The sequence below is a fragment of the Diadema antillarum genome, unplaced genomic scaffold (genome assembly GCF_040938485.1).
Source record: "Diadema antillarum isolate AM-2024a unplaced genomic scaffold, OU_Dant_1.0 seq00000477_RagTag, whole genome shotgun sequence".
Classification (NCBI taxonomy): Eukaryota; Metazoa; Echinodermata; class Echinoidea; order Diadematoida; family Diadematidae; genus Diadema; species Diadema antillarum.
This window is the reverse complement of record NW_027271444.1, coordinates 209,872-231,771: the sequence shown is the minus strand read 5'-3', so window position 1 is coordinate 231,771 and position 21,900 is coordinate 209,872. Positions and strand designations below refer to the sequence as shown.

The 21,900-nt window shown below is 40.3% G+C and overlaps 1 protein-coding gene across 1 annotated transcript in view; it reads left to right on the top strand.

Annotated features, from left to right (window-relative positions):
* Positions 1-21,900, top strand: part of LOC139733470 (synaptotagmin-17-like) — a 63,976-nt gene that overhangs the window by 26,884 nt on the left and 15,192 nt on the right. Inside the window, exon 2 of the mRNA XM_071644286.1 lies at positions 20,494-21,408. Coding sequence (XP_071500387.1) covers positions 20,494-21,408 — 915 coding nt within the window. The remainder of the gene's footprint in view (positions 1-20,493; positions 21,409-21,900) is intronic.

The window sequence follows — 21,900 nt, the reverse complement described above, 5'->3', positions numbered from 1 at the left end:
TTTAGCAGCTTTAATGACAAATATATTATTAGCACAGATGGAGTTAGCTCGTTTTGTGAGCAGACACGTATTACGGTGATATACGCAAAGCTTTATTTATCCGAGAAGCGTTATAGGGTCTAATGTTGAGGCTAGTTTCACCATAAAACAGAAATGGAAAAAAAAATGACACATGGGGTTTATTAAATTCAAACTTTTAAAAGCTTATAGGTAAGTACGAATTGCTGTATGCATTCGACATGTCGTTATAGTCACTCAAATAGGTAGGGAATTTTGTGATACAACTGACCTACACATCTGCATCAAATGTGATATCTCGAACATTTTTATATCACTGCTCCCAATGGTAACAGGACCTTTTAATTTCTCTCTGTAGGCCTATAGTGAAGGGCATGGTTTTGTCAATTCTATAACCATGTTTTAAATAGGGGAAAGTATACCACTGTTTTCATCGTTTGTGTTCTTGTTCTTGATCTTGTTCTTGTTGCTGTTGCTGTTGCTGTTGCTGTTGCAGTTGACAGTGTAAAAAAAGGGTTGATAATAGTTATTGCATACTACTCGGTGGCGAAATACAAGTCAATGCTGATACTATACAGCTGTACGTTGATTGCAAAAACACCAGTTCGTCAAACCTCAAGCACGCTCTGTTTTCCTTGTAATCTTTGACCATCACTATCAGTCCATGTTTTACGGCCCTCAGTTCGAATTGCTTTGTTCGACCACATAGAATGACGTCTAGTGTGGCATGAAAGGGAAGTTAGATTAATCAAGAAGCATGCAGCGCAAACTTACTTAACAAATGATCTCGTTTACGTGAAAAAAGCACATACGACTCACAATTACAGCGGTTTAATACTTCCAGTAATTAGCAATTGATAGTAGAGTTTCAGATTAGGACACTGACGAAATTGCATAACATACAGCCCATGCGAACGACAGAAAAAACAGATAAAGAAAATCCTGCCATCCAAAGCCCTCGCCAGTTTTAACCCACGCGATATCAAAGGCCTGCGATTTATCACGTGACGCGTAACAATCCAATTCATTACAGCCATCCGTGACATGGTCTATGTCTAGGCCGCGGCGCGACGCACCGTGTCGTCTGCTGCGCACTCCATCAAATCGTCCCACGTATTCATTATTGAGTTCGTACGTCATGTCAGGGGGGGTTCGACACCCTGCAGTCAGGTTACGAGGCCTTTACCGAGACGTGGCGGAACGGAGAACCCCCCTTTTATCATGCATAATGAATGAGAGAAATGAAATTGAGTCCCCGTCCGTCTAACAAGCCGGAGCCCGACCCGTTGTCCTCCTGTCAGTTACCACCTTATTACTGACCGACTCATTGCGCAGGCTGTCCCAGCAAAGCTTGTCCTAAGAAAACCTGTGCAAACCCGTTACCACATAATGCTCTGAAAATTGTCCCAATGAATGCTTTTTTTTTTGGGGGGGGGGGAGGTAACATATTCAGTATTTTCCTTCTGTATGCATATAGGGTAATCATACAGTTGTTAAAGTCAGCAAGCTTCCCAATCATGTAATTCCATTGCCGCAGCACTATGACTATGGGTAGTGCTATCAGCACAATGTTTTTGGCCAGATCATCATTGCTGCCGACAATTATGTACCAGTGTTTACAAAATACCTCCCCCCCCCCCAAAAAAAAAAAAAGAAGAAGAAGAAAGATTACACACACATGAGTATAGTGCCCCTTACCCTCAATACACAGTACTCATTAACGTTTGTTTAATGTTATTAAAACATGACAACCCTTTACCCCTGCCAAAGTGACCCCTACCTCTTAACCTTCACTGCATGCACTCCCGTGATATTTTGGTTCTTTGTTTTGCCACATTTCACGCCATGTGGGCCTATATTCTGTAGAAAGCCATGATTTCATGCTGATTGTCAGTGCAGGAAGATCCTGTATGCTCTATAAAGTCCTTGTGGACTCTACCGCCCCATATAAACAACCGGGGATACATCTCGCCGTGTGCTATATACCAGCCAGGCAAACGCCACATCTTGTTACGAGCAGTAAAAAAAATAACAGTAAAAAAGGAAGGCCTTTTTGTATGAACCACCTTGTATCGGCAGCCGAACGAGATTGATAACGTGGCTCAGAAAACGGAACACACTTCCATTCCATCACTGGAAGTTTTGCCGCGATCGCTCTCGGTTTGACGTCATCGTTTCCATGGCGACGGCCAGCGCCGCAAGCATTGCGAGTCTCGATGTAAATATTTATCATCGTGTGCCTCACCTTCCCTTTTCCCACAAAACTTTTTGAAACTTTTAAAGGAGCTGCCAGGGACGGCCTGAACGCTGGCGTCTTTCTCAGGTGCGCTCTCGAATGATTTTCGCCCGAAATGAAAGACAGGTTGAGTGTAACAATCCTCGGGCCAGGGATGGGAGTGACAGTTTCCGTCGGTCACAAATTGTCCACTCGGTTATTCACTGCTCACATCATGATCACTTTTAATAATAACGAAAGCTTCTGACCCGTATTTCGAAGACTTTAGTCCCTCCAATAAGCTGCGTGAGGCATGCATGAAGCAGAACTCGTCAGGTTAAGAGGAGTTTGTCGATTAAAGACCAGGCGCTCAGAAATCGTTTACTTTCGCCGGGATACCTGCAAAATGGCCAGTTGTTGGATCCATCCGGGCACGTAACAATCATGACAATGACCTCACTAGCAGCTGCAGTATCTTGTCCTGTTGTCTTCTTTAGTTTACCCCCCCCCCCTCACAAGAACGATGCAGGAGATTGGAGAGAAAGTTGGATAACATCTCCAGTTTATTGCACTCAAAGAACATCTACACTATTGATTCGCTGTCCTTGTTGATTTACATGACTGCGGCACCTCATTGCAAAGCGACTGCTTGCCGTGTTTGCATGAAATTGTATGATGGAAGAGTTCCTTTTTAGGACAATTGATTTTTATGGTGAATGTTTTAGTGCAACAGTTACACCGACTCGCTTCAAAGGTCGATCAACGATCATTCATCTTGTGCAGGCCTTCGTCACCTTTCTATGCAAGATCCGCGAGAATAAAATTGAATGCTATTCATGTATATCTGTAATATCTATCAGGCTGGTCCATAAATGTGGGACTCTGCCATGTGTTATTCTGTTTTTACATACTCGGTCCCCTTCCTCTTTCTCAATCAATTTAATCAATCAATCAATCAAACAACCTATCTATCTATCTATCTATCTATCTATCTATCTATCTCCGTTATTCTTCTGTCTTCTCATATGAACAGAGGTGGAGTATAAATCATACCCTGGAAGGTGATTCTCACATCATGGGTCAATCCATATTGTTAAACTCATGGAGCTCTACTGTAAAATAGACGTGATCTTTATCATGTTTATTTTGAAAGTACTCTGGAATCCTCAACGCAGAGTCATAGGAGCAATAACCTCACGCCGTTCTACCTTACGTGACGACATGAATGGCCTATAGAGTTATTATTACAAATGACCATGCTTTCAGTTTATCGTAGGTCTCAAGAGAAGTATACAGTATAAATAACAACAGCAACGATAACAATACTATGATTAATCCTGTGAGTGGTGAGGTCTGTTGCTAGAAACGAGACTCTGCAGAAGATATATTTGATGTCCTTACATATACTTCTTGCTTGTAACCAATTTCATTCCACAAACAACATTCTTCACTGCCAGAGCTGATCCTGATACCATGACTTTCGCAGATAGATTCTTCTTCTTTTATTTAACCGTTGCACTCTGACGCTGATGACGTCAGGTTATGCTCCTGTTAAACTTCGTAATATTCTGTTGCTCGTGCCTTCCCCTCTGACCCGGTGTGCCCTGGGTTACCCGGCTGGAAACTCCGCTCCACTGAGTATAGTTATTCATTTCATTTTGGCCTTTCAGTTGCTTTCAACTCTACCTTTGGTCACGTTAAACTCTCAACTCTCGTATGCAAGTATCGTGTAAAACAATCCCGTCCCTATCTCTCTCTGTCTCTCTCCTTTACATGTATTTTGTTGTGCAACGAGTTCTTCTAAATCAGTTTACACCCAGAAACTGTGTGGTTATTCTCCACATTTAAACGTCACTATGATGTTTTTGTGTTTACACTCAGAAGCTGTGTGGTTATTCTCTACATCGTAAACCCCAAAATGATATGTTTTTGAGTTTTATTTGCCGAATAAATGGCATAAATTGACCTCAATCAATCGTTAAAAACAAGTTAAACACGTCAAGAAAACACTTGAAAATAGGGCAGGAAAACAGGGATGCGTACAGCGTTACCTTGCAGGTGGTCAGAGAACATCATTGTTCGTATAATTGGGCACCTCGGAGGAGGTAGATATACCAAACACAGTCGAGAACATATTCCGTCAATTCTGCCCCCTCTGTCAGTATAAGGTGCGCGACTACGGAACGCGCGTTACAAACAAGCGCGAGAAGGTGGTGGTTCGTGCGTTGAGAGAGCCAAAGCAATCGATTCTCAAACGGAGCTCCAATTTCGGCATGCCAAACAGTACAAATTGTGGAAAATTCCTGCTCCAGACAGATAAATGAGGCGGTAATTACTCGTCATACACATAGCGGATGTGTTAATGATTAGAATTGGGCCTGTTCTCATCATTTTTTCAAGAGGATGGAATGCTTCAACAATGCAAAGAGAGACGGCTAGAGCAGGGAATTTTCGTAATGTTAATGAGAATGTCATACCGACTGGCCCCGCGACGCTCGCCCGCCATACTTACCTTAACAAGAAGGCCAGACGGGGCAAATATCGCGTGGCTTCAGTCTATTTGAACTCGAGATGTGTGATTCCCAAGGGCTCGTTAGTTTAGACGGTCATTTATAAACAGCGGGCAGAGTATGTCCACGTCGGCAAAGATTTGGTTTCAGACTGCCGACAAGCTTGCCAATATGGCTGATTTTAGACTCGTCTCCACTCTTTATCATGTTTACGCTCAGAAAGATTCGAAAACATTCGCCGCGAAACAGTCCATGAGCTGCTTCACAATGTGAAGCCGACACATCTTCGTTAGATGTTAAACAATCGTCAGGTGTGGCATGTATTTGAAGAGGTTATTCTTATTATGCTTCAGCCACACAGCGTCGCCAGATTTCCCCAATATCTCTGTAATACCTGAAGGTATTTCTTCGTGAGGCTTGGTGTATACATGTTTTACCAGATTGGGACTCTTTAGGAAAAGTTTTGGACCAAAGGGTCAATAGTTAAAGTTCAAAAGTCAAGTGAAAATGCTAAAATTTCACTTTGGTCTGCATATATTGGAAATTGTTCAAGGTATCTTCATGACACTTAGTACATCTTCATGTATTTCCTGACAATATTCTCTTCGGAAGTTTTGGGTCTGGTCATGAGGTTAAAGGTCAGATTAAAATGCTGAAATTACACTATCTAATGCTAATTTTGCAGTATTCTCTCGACACCTTGGAAATCATTTATAATTAATTCACTATGTATCACGATGTCATAGCAAAAATAATGGGTATATCAGCATAATATCGAGATGGGGTGAGCCCTTTCGTGAAATATGTCACGCTTTTTTTAGGCTATTTATTTTTCCTTCACTGAATTAAATTCTAATGCACTTCGCATGGATATCATTTTACGCTATATCTTTTTAAGTCCATACTTTCCGAGTCAAGTGATTTCCTAGGGCTAAACTGATTTTGGAATTGACAATTGCAAAAGACCATGCATACAACCCCCCCCCCCCCTGACAAAAACACACACATACCACACACTATATCACGCACACACAAGCAAGCATAATGACGTACATGAATTTTCAGGAAGGGTGACAGAGATGTTTTATAAGAAGTGTCATTGCAAATTGAAGACGAACTTTAAAAACAGTTTCCTGGGTACATCTGATATTTTTGTTTTTGCATATACATCTAAACACTAGAGATGCTATTGCCTGCAGACCAAATGTTTTCCAAAGCAATCCAGATCAAAGCCCTTATGCCACATTATCTCAATGGTTTTTTTTTTTCCTGCATGAAACAAGGTTTAAGGTCAACTTATGCATATGATTTCGGTCTCTCGATAAGGTTTGAGATCTTCATGTCTCTTTGGCGCCAGATTTGGCTCATATTGCTTTAATAATGTCACAGCCTGTAACTTTATCTTGCGCACTATGGCCAAAAGGAGCTAAAGTGTGAAAGAAATCAAGACAGTCACGGGATTGCATCCACGGCAGCACAAAGAGGGGATAAGAGTAGCCTCCTGCACAGAAGTTAGTTTAATTTCATATGAGTGTGTCTTCGAAAAGAATAAGGCAATAGCCACGTATGAAGAACATATAGCATCATCACATTGAGACCCGAGAAGTGTAATGCTCGAGTCTTTGTACCTGCCGCAAAGAACGTATGGGAGAAAGATAGACAACTAAAATTACTAAAAGTTACTTTTGCTATTGATATAGCATTTTCAATTTGATAGGCCTGCTGAATTAACACAGTGAAGTAAAAGGACACAGGAATATATAGCTGGGACTGAAGGAAATGAATTGATTTTTCCAGGTGTGCTTGCTCGTATACGAGACAAGGCAATCGCAGCGGGGAAATGAAGAAAATCGGGAAAAGGGAGAAAGAGAAACATGTGGTTGTATATGAACTCTGCCATCTGAGGGTGGAAGAGGTATCGTTACATCTTTGGGCATAATTTACGTCATGAGTTACACGGGACTCATAGCCTAATTCTACATTTTCTACGAGGGAATCGCGGCGCCCGAGCACTGATCTCTATGGGAAATATATTTCCTATAGTGATCAGTGCGCCCAAGTCAGTCTTCTCTCAGTGCGCTAGCTCCCTTCTCACTAACGGTTTGTACACCGCTCTTAGGATTTACTGTGTATATATTTCCTTCGGAGCATAAACTTTTCAGTGAGAGGAGTAACTGAAAGCGTCTTGCGTAAAGGCTATAAGGTAGAGAGCATTGCCATTTTCTGAATCACGAAGGAGTCTTCACGCTCAACAGACGATTAGATGCGTTGGCACATCGCCCATATTTGCTGATTTATCAAATTGCATTATATTTGATGAATACAAATATGATATGATATTTGCAGAAGTTCGCACATTTTTTCTAGACCTTCGTAAAGCCCACAACAAATATTCCCTTTGCTAACAGAACTAACGGGAGTGGGGAGAGTACTTTAGCCTTCCCACGCAGGCATCAGTGAGCAAATATTTACTCGGAAAATAGGTAAGTGTTACAAAGTACACGTTTAATGACCGGATAATGTCCATGCTGAACGGAACAATTTATGACTGGCATAACTGAATACGAATTGACTAACACATCTCCCCATATATAGCACCCGCGATGTATTCCGAACAGGTCTCGCCAGTCAGTAATGATAGATGAAGGCGTGATTTACTCGGCAATTAGGCTGAGGCCGCAAGTTCGTGGCCGCTCGCATGTAGGAATGTCCATAAATAAACCTGGAAAACGATGTCTCCGTTAAGATTGCAGTCTTGCACTTGAAAATATATCACTCCGCCAGCAGCCAGAGGGATAGAGCCGCCCATTATTTGATCTCTGTGCGGACGCATGTCATTAGGGTCAATTGTAGCGAGGCACATTTCACGTCCAATATTAGAATCTCACTGAAATTGTGTGGGAGAATTTATTTTTAAACGCATTACAAGCACAGCCTTGTATTTATGTAAACGCATGTGATGGATGACATGAACCAGAGACGCAAAATAAAGTGGTATAAAATGTTCTAAATAAAGTGAAGCGATCTAAATAGGGGCACAAGTGCGACAAGTATCTCAACGTGGTGGGGACGAGGGAATTGGTAGTAGAATTTGTAGAAGCAGTTTGGCAGGTTGAAGGACATCGGAAAGCGCGTGCTTGCTTATCATTATGATTATAAACACACACACAGACACAGGTATGCGTGCATGCGTGTTTCATTTTATGTAAGATCATCTATGTATACAAACAGTCAATTGGAGGGGTAAATAGATACATGAACACACATTTTTATATATATATATACAAAGAGAGATAGAGAGGGAGAGAGAGAGGGGGGATGTGTAAGCAGTGTTTATGATTTTGATAACGGCATGGAAATTTAATTTCTTCGATTTTAAATTGATTCATATATCATTTCATCATTTTTTTTTCTATTATTGCAAAAACTTCATCATACCACAAATCGTTGCTGTTCTTTTTTTTTGATCACACTATAAAAGCACTGGGTTTGATTATAGCGAATGTAGAGATAAACATTATCAGGGGAATTTGCCCAATATAATATAGATACGTGGATTCAATGTATGCATAAATATTTGTACATAGTAAACCTTTAACTTTTGGTTAAATCCATGTATTGTCGTCGCTGGATAATAAAACTACAACAGTTCATGATGTCAATGTAGGACAACAATATTGAAAAAAAAATCTAAATAGAATTTATAACACGTTCATTTACCTTTAATTAAAGAGCACTTAACCGGTCTCTCTCAGAAGGCAGGGGGAATAATTAGCCTTGACATCATGTCAGTAACAACTCGAGGGAATATGTATTTTTCATTTAAAAATAAATCTCTTTGGCATTATCTTCATAATCTTTATATCCTGGCGTTACATCAGGAACTGTTGAAGTCTTCTCAACCAACGATGGCGGAACCGAGATTTAAAAATTAGTAACTTTTCAGCGGATTGACCGATTTTCCTCAAACGTTATCACTGATGTGTTCTACTAATATTGCTGCATTTATTCAGTCTGTGATTATACTTGGGGTAAATTCCGCCTTAACAATGATTACTAACCTGTTGAGTGCGTTTACATTAGTCGGCATCATAATCCGTTTCACTTTACTATCATGAAAGGATGTTTTAGTGATGTTTTGTGTTTTTATACCAGTGCACTTGTGCTAAAGTGCAAGACACCATAGTGGACAAGCGATGACACATGAATGTATACAGGTATATGAAATATGCAAGGAGAGTGCCGCTATCACATACAAGTGTGTACTCCCGACACAATAAAAACGGTTGATCTACACTGATTTCTCTTTGTATTTAGGTTTTGATAACTCCTCTTTATTCTTGCTCTTTGAAAATCCAGGTGATTAAGCTCGACTTCATGCAGAAAACAAAAAGAGGCAAATATAACGGCTTCAATATTCGTATAATACATATTGTTTTGCATGTGGAGCGATGCCAGTGTGAATTTCTACCGATGAATTTATATGGTGTATTGTATATTACTCAAGACCGTTTGTTTGATTTTGGGTTTCTATGCGTCTCTCCTTCATTTCAGACGAGACAGTAGAAGAACATTATAGAGATGGGAGAGGTAAAGAAATAGAGAATCTATATTTGTGTGAGGTGCGGCTCGTCTGAAAATTGTTGTCGTCTCTATCATGTTTTAAGAATGTAAAGCTCTGCTTCGCTCTGCGATAAGAATCTCGCTTTGCCTTTACCATAATATTTCATTGAGTAGAGAGTCGCCACTTCTGTTTCTCCGTAGCTCCGAAAATAGAGCGCATTCACTGCACAATAGAGCTTTTTATGGGTCATACTCATCTGCATCTTCATGTGTTTTCCTTTCTATTTGTTATCACTGATCTAGTTTCTAAACGGTACTCCTTGTTTTTTTCTGCTGCATTGCCAGCCATTCCAGCCATGAAGAGGTGTGCGCCTACAGCAAGTAGAATAGGTTATTCATAGACCATGAAAGACAAACATGTTTTTTTTTTCTGTCTCTCTGCATGTAAAGGTTGTATATGCCGCGCCTTAGTATGAGCGTTTGTCTGTGTGTGTGTGTGTGTGTGTTTCTGTGTGTGTGTATGTTTGTATCCGAATATCACAAATATAGTCCATCCCTGTTATTCAAATAGCATGTATGCGGAGAACAACCATACCGCCGATGAAAGGGGTATATGGGCATAAATTCGAGAGACAAAACTTGAGCCCTCGAGCCCGCCATCATGCCGTGTTATTAAAGGGCAGCACAGGTAGCTTGCCTTTGACGATAAACATTTCTTTTTGCCTGGTATCCAGTGCATCGCATGTTACGTATTCCCAGTTCTCTCTCCTCTCTGTCTCTCCCTCTCCACCCCCCCCCCCTCTCTCTCTCTCTCTCTGTCTGAGTTTTCAGTCACACCTGTACTCATTAACATCTGTCTCAGTACCATCGATCTATCGACATGAATGCTAAATCTTAAGCCTCTTTTCTCCCACTTCTCCTGACAAAAACAAAACAAAATCACATTCAGTGATAGTTTTGGTTTCATTTGCCTTTATTACTAGTAGTATTTGAAGTGCATATTTCTTTTGAGAAATATTGTATAATTTGATATTGTTTGGAGCTGTTTTATATTGTTATAGCTGATGTTAATTCTGGGTGCATGCACTGGTCGGGGAGGAAGGTTTCGAGCCTCGGTGATTAAGTCTGCCATTTCCTCCCCTGGCAACCAGCGGTATGCATCTAGGATTACCACATTCTTTATATCATGTAATATGATTTTCAGTTTGTATTTTATGTTGAAATGCCAAATAAACAACAACTACAACAATAATAATGATAATAAGGATAATAATGATAATAATAATAATAATAATAACAACAACAATAATAGTGATGATGATGATGATAATAATAATAATAATAATAATAATAATAATAATAATAATAATAATAATGATAATGATAATGATACAAAACAATGTAAAAGAACTACCACCTTTGCCATAATATTCCTTAGCGACGTCGCACAATTTTGAAAATGGTGTTTCTCGTGGGTCAGCGGAAGACTCATGAAAAACTAAAGGCAATCCTATCTGGCGTGTGAATTGCTTTAATCTCGTCATGGAGCTGACTCAGCACGGAAAAAAAATAAACAATGAATGTCAATTGACTATTGTGCAAAACCATGTACATAAAACATATCGTATTCATGGTTGTGTATTAACTAAAGTTAGATTATGATCATGTCTACATGATGAATACTATGTGATGAAAAAAGATATCATGCTATATCGAAAACGACAAAAAAAAAATAATGATAAACACATTCACTGGTCGGCCACCTAATATCAGCACATTTTGGCTTCATGTAGGCCTAATGATAAGAATGAAGGATCGGATGAAATAATACTAACATTATTAATGGAAAGATGCTAACAATAAATAGGAGTGGCCATTGTCCGGTTTTACAATCATATCAACGATAAATCGTAATTAGCGATACCAATAAAGAGGGATGTCGGCAACGTCACTCACTAAAGGGAAATTGGATCATATCTCATCTCATGCATAGATTGTGCTTTACGTTTCAACAAGCACACAGCATGTTGAATGTTCCATATGTCTAGTGGTAGACCTGCTTTTGACCTTTACTTGTAGGGTTGTATCCCCCTCCTCCCTTCCCCCCCCCCCCATGAAAAATGGTATACAAGCACTGAAAGCAGTTGATGTCAACAATGGTTCTATTTCGTTGCTGTTGTTATAAATCAGGCGGAAAGTAAAATAAATGCATCCTTTCTAAAAGTAAGGGGATTTTTGGCTGTCACAAAGTGATCCATTTTCCAAAGCAAAAAAGCAATGCGCAAATGGCTCATATTGATTTTGATACCTTACACTTCACATTAAGTTTGCACTCGCACTTGTGTGTATATATATATATATATATATACATACATACATACATACATATGTGCATGTGTGTGTGTGTCTGTGTCTGTTGTGCGCGCGTGGGTCACGATGTGTGCTATAGTGCTAAGGTTGCCGCGGGCTTTGTGCGCTAATGAAATGCCAGTGAAAGTTGTCGTCAACAGCCCAGTGTCTGAGCCTTGACCGACTCCCCGCGTTTCTCTAATCCAGCTAATTTGTAATGGGATAATCTGACGTGAAAGTTGGATGCCTCTAGACGGCAGCCCAAAAGTGCACAAGGAGCTTGGTTGGCTCTTTTGCTTGTAACCGAGTTTGTCGCTGAAAGCTACGGCTGGGTACATTGTGGTTTAAAGAAGACCAACCATGTACAAACCTTGACTGATTTAGATTAGAGGTCAAGGGTCGAGTATTCGATAGTTATACGTGTGCAAGGAACACTACACTATAAGGAACATTCTTGCAAATGTTGGTCAGATTGAAACAGAAGTGACTAGCATGTCTTGTAGAAACTTTATGCAGTGACTCATAGCTGCGCAAGAAAGAAAGCATGGATAGTACAAAGCTGTCCAATTTCATAGACTTCTTGAACAGTGTATGCAAAGTACACCTCCGAGTGTATTTTTCGTCACGTTCCCGTGACACCCACAGCTCAGCGGATGACGGTTTGTGTTTTAGAGTTGCTCTGCTCTTCTTGTCGTTATTTTTGTTCTGGTTCTCTCGATCTCTGTGGGATGGTCACGCATCCAATTTCAAGGATGACTGCTCTCAGAGTGTACGCTGTCCTACACGTTTAGTGAATTTGGTGATTTTACGGATGCGGGAGGGCCTCCTATTATATCGCAAAGGATGAATAAGTAAAACATTGCAAGTACTCTAGTGAGATACCAGCGAAGACAGGGATCCGATGTGGTCATCCTTCGGAATCAGTTTTCTTACATAAAATATAGTTGGCCTATTTGTTACTCTCAGCCACTTTATCAAAGGTCACATAGGTCAGCACAAGACGTTTCTCTCTGACGTTTGAATTACACGTCTAGTGGCGATTGTCACTCAGTCGTAAAGTTATGACATCATGATTGATATCATAATTTACGATGTCATCAAACTGCAAGGACCGTGTATGTTAAGGAGCCAACTATTATGAGACATATACAGATGTCTCATACAGATAACAGATGGCAGTGGACCTGTAGGGGCAGACGTTGCGGACAGATGCCCGACTTTGAGTCCGGAGAAAACGTGGAAAGTGTTAAACCCTTGCGGTGCATTTGGTAATGTAATTTTGGACCTATGCGCTGTATACCCACAATACCAGAACACAGATCTTTTATGAGATGTATTTTACACGTGATCCCTCCTTCCCTATGATACCTTTTGACTTTCTTAACATGGAGCCAGTGTATATAATCATGGTATGTTGTGAAAAATGACCATAAATTCACACTTGCACGGAATGAGCCATGTTATACACACCTATTAAAGGTGAAGATATGAATAGTCCCCAAAATAAGCTTATCTGTCACATATAAAAATAGAAAAAAAAATCATCTGTAACAAATACACAATCATGCATAACAGTAACAGTGCCATTATGGTCATAATATTTGATTTTGGTGGCCTTATAGCATTGAATCCACTGGAATAATCTTCTACACTTTTTCCATCGTGTTTTGTTTTGTTTTGTTTTGTTTTAATCTTGTAGGTGTATTTGCTAATTCTCTTACAATAATTAGGTAATGACTCCTTAAGATATGAATACATTTTTTTTTTCAGAAAGAGATGTGTTGCCACCGTCATAAATTCAAAGTTATATGTGAATATGCTGATTATACATATCCAACTGTGACTGCACAAAGTTATCGAATAATACGCCATTTATATAATAACTGCTTATTTCACACTACCTGGTATTTGTATAATGTATATATTCATGGATATAGTTAGACTGTTTTCGATAGTTTTGGTGTATTTTCAGCATCTTCAAAAATTGCCACAAGCAGTACATGTATGAAATACAGACGATTTATAGATACCAATAATGACGTTCGATTCATTAAAACGCATAATGAATGACGAATTAAGAATGACATACTAGCTATTACCTGTCATTATTTTCATTATTGACATTCATGTTGTGTAGATCAACTCTTTCCATCGTTCATAAAAAGAGAATATTTATGAAATTGGCACATTCATAAGCGGCAGTATTTAACCACATGTAACCATAAACTGACGTGAATCTGTTGCAAGCATTTTAGGGTGCATGCACGCGAAGTGGCGTCTGTGACGCCATCGGAAAAGAGGAGACAAACGTAATAGGTGAAGATTAAATCACAAGTATTTCGTGGGATACTTTTGGGAGCAATTCAGATTTCGGAATCAGAGAATCAGAATTACACTCTTGCTGCAGGGAACTACAGTCCCTTGGCGTTTAGGCTTACGTCGGATGCAGGCATTTTCAGGGGAGCTGAGGTCGCCGCGCGAAACACGCTCCCCCATTTCACGGATGCACAGGCGCGGCGTGCGTGTGTATAGTCGACATCACAGTGGTGGGTGTGAGGCGAGTGTGGCGTACCAAGGGGAAGAAAGGAAGAGCCAAGCTGTCACTGAACTCAACAGGGCAGACAACATCAAAGACCAAATGCTGTCGAAGGCTTACATGCAAGTGTACGCATGTGTGTGCGTGCGTGTGTGTGTTTGTGTGTGTGTGTGTGTGTGTTCTGACACACTAGACTATAATTGTTTGGTAAAGGGAACCATACAGAACTAAAGATGGTTCGATTCCCTCGAGCTTGTGGGGGTATACAATGTCATGTATACAGAATAGAAAGACATGAAGATGTACCTCACAGATTAGTGGGTGTACGGTTTTGTATGTGTGTGTGTGTGTGTGTGTGTGTGCGTGCGTGCGTGTGTATGCGCACATAAGTGCATTTAGCAATAGAGGACGAATGGTCTCATGAGGCGTTTTGTTGGTTCTTTCAATCATGACAGAATTATAAAACGTTTTTATTTTGTATCAAGAAAAAAAAAAACAACTCTTTAGATGTACCGCGTTTTCAGTGGCAAACAGAAATTCTCACTTAAAGGATATTGTACTCGATAGAAACATCTGGCTATAATCATAGCTGGTCATGTTATATATTCACGTTTCCTTCCAAAATGATTGTAAATAATTTCACTCAGTTCTTCAGTTCTTCAAATTTAGTTCTCATATCGTGTATGTTAAGCTGTCATGTTGTTCAAAATCATACCGTTGATCACGAAAATAAAGATTACGAATCGATGTTCGTCATAATCTTGTACGAGTTCCAAGCTATAGAGACAATCTTTCAAGAATTTGATTCTGCAATGAGATTTTTTGCATGCGAGTTTGTTTGAACATAAAGAGCTACCGTAGCCCCATACATGGTTTGAAGTAATCAGCCAGCGTGTCGAAAACGTTTGGTTATAACTTTAAGAACGAAATGAGTGTAATCGAGGAAGGACGCCGGTTTGATTGTGACGTCACGAAACAGGTGGTTTGTGCAGTAAGAGCAACGTAACGCGCGGTGACAGTGTCTGCGCCTTGCCAGCCCCCTCGGCCCAGCAGATTTCGCTGACGTCATGAAATCTGGAAGATTGTGATTCCCTTCTGTTGTTGTTATCTGTCAGCACCTCATCCATGCAAATTAGTTAGACACGCCGTCGACAGGTTGCCGGGCCGAGACGCATACTCTTCGCTGCCTCTGGCGAGTCCGGGGGAGGGAAATATGGCCGCCTTTTTTGCCCGTCTCCAAAAAAAACGTCTGTTATCCCCCTTAAGATAATTCACCTAGACAGGCATTTCACGTACAGTCATATACACGGCCAAAGAGAGAGAAAGCTGTTAACATTAAGACCTAATCTGAAATCAATCTTCGCTTCATTAACAAAAGCAAGAGTCAAGGTGATATTTCGTAGGTTTATGTTTTTTTGCCTCTATTTCTTTATCTTTCTTTTCAATCTCCAAGCATGAGATAGAAAGGATCAGAAGTTGACGTCTTAATTGTCATCCGCATGGTCATAGACTTCCAATATGTTACATGAATTTAACAAAGAAATGTTCAGATGTAATATTTTTGGCCTTCTTTGCATTCAAGATATCATTATCAAGAATAAAGAATGAAATCTAATCAAAATTAAGTGAATGAAAAAGTATGCTGAAGAACCCTCATATTGAAGATAATCATATAACGTATAGCATATATTTTTGTAAGGTCCTTGAAAAGATTGCAGAATCATAACAAGCGAAATAATCATCCATTTCCAACAACTTTTCTTAGATGCAATAAGTCACAGTTAGCCTGTTGTATTCTCTTAAACTATGTTTTCATTATCATAAAAATAAACCGCATTGATTTCGTATGTATGTGCAAATGTTACACGGTACTGTATACTTTTGTTGGAAATGAAATGAAATGAAATAATGAAACTATTAAATGGACAGATAGAAAAGCAAGGACACTTTAAATGAACACACATACAAACACACATACACATACACAAACACATACATACACTCAAACGTTACTCCGTCCGGTGAAACCCTCCCCACATACCAGAGTTCATATGCTTGTTATTTGCGATATAAAATCAGTAACACATACAAAGCATCAATCTTGATTATTGACTCATGATTGCTCCAGCTTCTACAGTGATTGGTCATTATTAAATGAGCAGCATTTTCTTCACTTAGGTTATTTTCCCAAAATTGAGGAATCAAAGATGTCAGACACATTCTGTCTTGAGAAGGAGCACAGCTCGGCAGACAGATGTGGAGAATATGAAGATGCAGACATTTTATGAAGAATATAGATATTACGCTTCCGCCCGACACTAAGTGTTGGTTCTAATCCTTATAGCATGCAGCGGGTACTGCGTAATTATTCAAATTTATGAAATTCTTCCGTCGAGATGTTTGGTCATTACAACTGATAGACAAATTGCCGTCGATATAGGGCAATTTGTCCATCAGTTGCTATGAAAACATCTCGACGGAAGAATTTCATGAATTTCAACTGTAAATTATAATTGATTTTTCCATTTTCATTTCAGATTGATAGAGTTATAATATAGTTGTTTTTATTACAAATGAAATTCACGATTTGCCTTAACACTTCACTCATAAATTTGACTTCTCAGGGTACTAATTAGATGACATCCTTTCGCGACATACACACACAGCAATCCGTGAGACAGAATCATTTCGGATTTTTATACATATGTGCATTTTTTAAGTAGTCATTACTACGGTACTCATTGGCCTTGATATGGTGCTTAAATAGAACGAATAGCCGCTGAATAGAACTTCTGAATCTATAAGCATCGGTAATTGTGCGAGGGAGGGGGTGTTGTTGTGCTTCTTTTGCCCCTGCTTTTCCTTCGGATGAAAGCAACGAATCTGACATTAACCTGGACCGACTGAATGCTTACTGGTAGTGCAGGCATCCATTGGGATGGATTCATCTTTTTTTTTTTGTACTCCCTGCAGGTTATTGCTTCTTACTTGCGCCTTTCCCTGCCTGCTGCATCTCTAGCCTTGAGCGAGATTCGAATAAAAATCTGCGCCCGATTTAGAACAGTAGCACCATCATTTATTAGATTTAGGAGAAGATCTCTCCGTCCCAGGATCTCATCGTGTCGTGTCCGGAAGGCTTAAATGGACTTCTTTCCTTCTCGGCGATGATGAACGACACAATATTCCAGGCTTTAAACCCGTCCGGAGAAAATAATGAAGATATCGCGTGGCATTCATTTCTGCATTTAGCCCCGCCGACATGAAAGCCCCGACCTCTCGGCGCTGGGCACGATGTTTCCAAAGCTCAAGGAGAGATCACCCCAAAAGTTGGAAAGATGTGCGGTAATTTGGACTTCTCCCCAGCAGTCGTATTTTTCCTACACCTGTATCAGCACATGCTTAAAGTTCGCCTTATTGAATATTGGCAATCACGTTTGGGCCCAATTACTTTCTGGATCTGCATCTTTTTAGAGGAAGAGAGATAGAGAGTGAGAGAAAGAGAGGGAGAGAGAGGAAGAGAGGGAGAGAGGAGGAGGAGGAGGAGGAGTGTTGTGCCACTCTAGTCGAGTGATAAATGACGCGAGGTCTTTCTATAGCGTGACGGTCGGTATCATTTATCCGATGCTGGAGTTGTATGTTCGCTGTGCCCGAACATCAATTCAGCCAAAATGAAGATATCGTGAAACTGACAGCGCCCCCGCAGGGTGCGTAAATATATTCACTTTCTTTTTGTCTCTCCGTTCGTGTGCATCCATAGCGCCCACCAATGCAGCTAGAAGGCTATACATGTCCCTCCTTCCTCGTCCATTGACAAAGTGAGTTTCATTTTCTTAATTCTTGCGGACAAAAAAACTTCAAAAACTTTCATCTTGCCTCGATCACGTCATTCCTACATGTGCGTGTAAAATCAAGCCACGAAAACGACTCGATAAACAGGACTATAGGTTACACGAGAACCCTTGAATTCATCATTGTTTGCTGTCCAATAAGTCAATTAGATGGAGGCAACTTAGTCCGTCCCCAGCCATCGATCTTCTCAGACGAAGGCCAGATATATCTTGCTCAAACTTTATTGGGAGGAGAAATACCGGCATAGGCGGAGTATAGCTCGGGGCAGGATATTTAGTATCCTCCGTAAATTGTCGAAAGAGAGACATTATTAGAATCTTTTTTTTTAACCCCATCCTACCCGTCTTCGACCGAAAATGTCGCACTGTTTGAACCATTCATTAAGTTCTCGTGGAAACAGATGTCCCTTTTTAAGTGTGCCCTCGCGGAATTATATTGTCATTTTTATGACGTAAAAAAAGATTAATGGTGAGATATTAAGAAATTAGGATGCTACAAATTACCGGAGCATTAATAGACATTTGTTTATCGCAGCATGTACTGTATATTCAAATAGACTTTCCTGTCTGCGTCATCGGATTGTCTCATTATGATCATTCAAGCTCTTTCATTTCGTTCATCTAATTGACTAAATAAAGCTTGGTTCACCAACACACACACATAGAGAGAGAGAGAGACACCTTGTATGGAGAGTCAAAGGGGGTGTCGCACAAAATGGTGTCCCATTTGCTGTGCACGGCTTTTTATCCTATCTCTGACAAGTGTCTACACATTAACTTAGCATCTGTTTAATTCGCATTTTACTGTGTGTAGTAATTTCTCTGCTTTATATAGTGTGTGATCCTTGCCTCCAAGTTGCAGTGAAAGACAGATGGAATACATTTTTTCTCAACGTGACGGGATAGCACGTGATAGTGACCAAGGTGTCACGTTCTGTCGGCGAACGCGTGAAATAGTATGATGAGGCAGAAAGAAAATTGTTCTGATACAGCAATGCTCCAAACGTGCATTTGTGAGCATCAATTCGTACATTTTAAAAGAAATGTAGCAGTCAAGTCAAGTGTAATGTGACCCTAGATTTAAAGTATATAGATTAATACATCATTCGCAGTTATTACAAATTAAGAACATAATCAACATTTCAATTACTCACAAGCAATTTTATGAAGCAAGGCATAATACCTATTCATAGTTGGAAGCACATAATACTCAATGTCAACCTATTACGTAAGACAAGTTCAAGAGCACGCTAGCAATTATGAAAACAGGCAAATCTGATTTGTATGTGGTTGTGACTGACATCATTGCTTTACAGAAACAGATAAAACTTTTGGGGTCTCGTAATGCTTTGGTCCTATATTATGAGCTATTGTTATGAATAAAACAAACTGTATGTTCGACTTTAACTCTAATTATCAAAGCCATGTTGAATAGAATTGCACATAAAAGGAGCACTCAAAGCCGGAATTTCCCAATTCAGTTATGGGGTGATTTCTCTCCCCCCCCCCCCCCATACAAACACACTCAAAAGAATAAAGAGATGGGAGTACTTTTCAATAAAAGAAGTTTTAGGTTATTGATTGCTGTAATTTCTCTTGGGGTTGTCTTGCTTACGTGTCTGATATTTTCACGAAGCAATGTTCATCAGTATACATCGACAAATCCTGTTTACTGAGGACATCCGAAGCGTCTTCACTTCATGCTCACTCTTCCTTTAAAACGGAATTTGATTGCTTCCTTATCACGCTCTGAAATTGATTTTGCCACGTTCAAGGATAATTAATTGGCTTTGTGCATCGACAGTAACTGATTTGACGGCACCGCTGATAGTGTCCGGCAAGGTTTAATACTCAGGAGTAGAGTTTAAAGTTCTTTGTGTTTGGTTTGGGTTTTGTTTGTTGATGTTGTTATTGTTATTTGTTTTTTGTTTGTTTGGTTTTTGGTGGGTTTTTTTTTTTTTGGTGTTTTTATGGGGAGGGGGGGGGGCTTTTTCAGAGATGTAGATAATTGCCAGGTTTAGAAAATCTAACGTTGGGTCATGAAATAAACGTTTTGCGAATGGGTTGCCAACCTGCTCAGCGGCATCGGAGCAACTACAACGATGATCATTCACTTCAACCATGAAATAATGCAGATGAAAATGGTCCAAACTAATAACATTAACGAATGCAGATGTCATTTCCAATATCACACAAAGTTCTTTCAAATACTATGATTACAATACCTCAAAGTAATACAAAATTTATGAACATACATTTGAAAACGAATAGGAGAAATAAGCAAGTACACAACATATACATTAAACTCTTTAGTAAACAAAATCATCGGAAAACCCCATTGAAAATATCTGTCGCACTTAACTTTAAGTTGTTGTCTATAAGGTTGCCCTTTGCAACCTGACGAAACGGACTGTCTCTTCTAGAAGTTTCTTTTCTTTTCTTTTTCCTTTCCAGCACCGAGGGGGAGGGGTTCTGTGGCAGCTGGCGGCTACACTGTGCTGTGGAGCTCGCTGCTGCCGTGCATGCTGTGGTGATTGTTGCCGTCCACATCACTCCTCCTTTCAGGATCTCGCCGACGACTTCGATGACGACGACAACGTTGACATTCCAATATCGCCGGGATACTCTAGCGACATACCGTCATCGACGTCCCACTCCAGACTCAACTCCACCAGCTCGCGACGGTCATCGTGCGGCGAGTCAAGACGAAGCTCGACGCCCGTTTCGGAATATTCGAGCTCTGGCTATCGCCGGGGCAGCAGCACACCCGTTCCCATTATAGACATGAAACCGATCGAATTCTGGCCCCCTAATACCAGCCAGGAACCGGTCCAACCACGCCCACTGACCCGTAGGTACACCAGTGATCTCTCTTCCTTCAGTGATGCTGACAAGATCGAACCAAAACTTTACGAAGTTAACGAAAACGAGGAGGACCTCACTGACGAGGAGAAAGTAGCGCGCTTCAAACTCGGAAAAATTCACTTTGCGCTCAAGTACGAAGTCAACGAGGGTCGATTAAATGTGCGCATCATCAAAGCGCGCGACCTGCCTCCTCCGATGTTCTATGATTCCAGTAAACAAGACTTGTCGCATTCCAATCCTTACGTGAAAATTTGTCTGCTCCCCGACCAGAAGGATTCCCGCCAGACGTCGGTGAAGCGAAAAACACAGAACCCAAACTTTGAGGAAAGTTTTTGTTTCAACTTACCTCACCCAGAGGCGCAAAGACGAATGTTGTTACTCAGCGTCCAAGATTTCGATAAGTTTTCTCGGCATTGCGTCATAGGGCAGCACACGGTAACGTTAGCTGGACTTAATCTCGTGAAAGGAGGTCACTATTGGAAACCCCTGCAACCACCAAATCAGGTGAGAAGAACATGCCCCCAAAACAAACAAACAAACAAACAAACAAACACAACGCAACTGTTTCACATAGCAATGCACACTGTTGTACATTATTATAGAACCTCGATATGGGGAGACCACTGTAAACACTATAGAGGTCGAGTCAAACGAATATGTCAATGAGCATTTCTCATTACAAAACTATACGGAAATTTACTGAAACGCTAAATGTTACCATGGCAACCGAGTTACCCATCTCATAGCCTGTCTGAAGACGTAGTAAGCACATGATGAAGAGCATGTCAAATTCAGAACGCTTTTACATCGTCACAATGTAGAGTACTGTGATTTGGCATGATACCTACGGGTATTTTTAGTTGTATTTGGCTTCTTAAAGCACGTTGTCATTAACTAAATTGATTTTATTATGATTTTATGAAATCGCTGCTTTTGCGTGGATACCACTTAATTTCAGTATAATTGAAAAGTGCTTTGTATTCGGGTATCCGATTG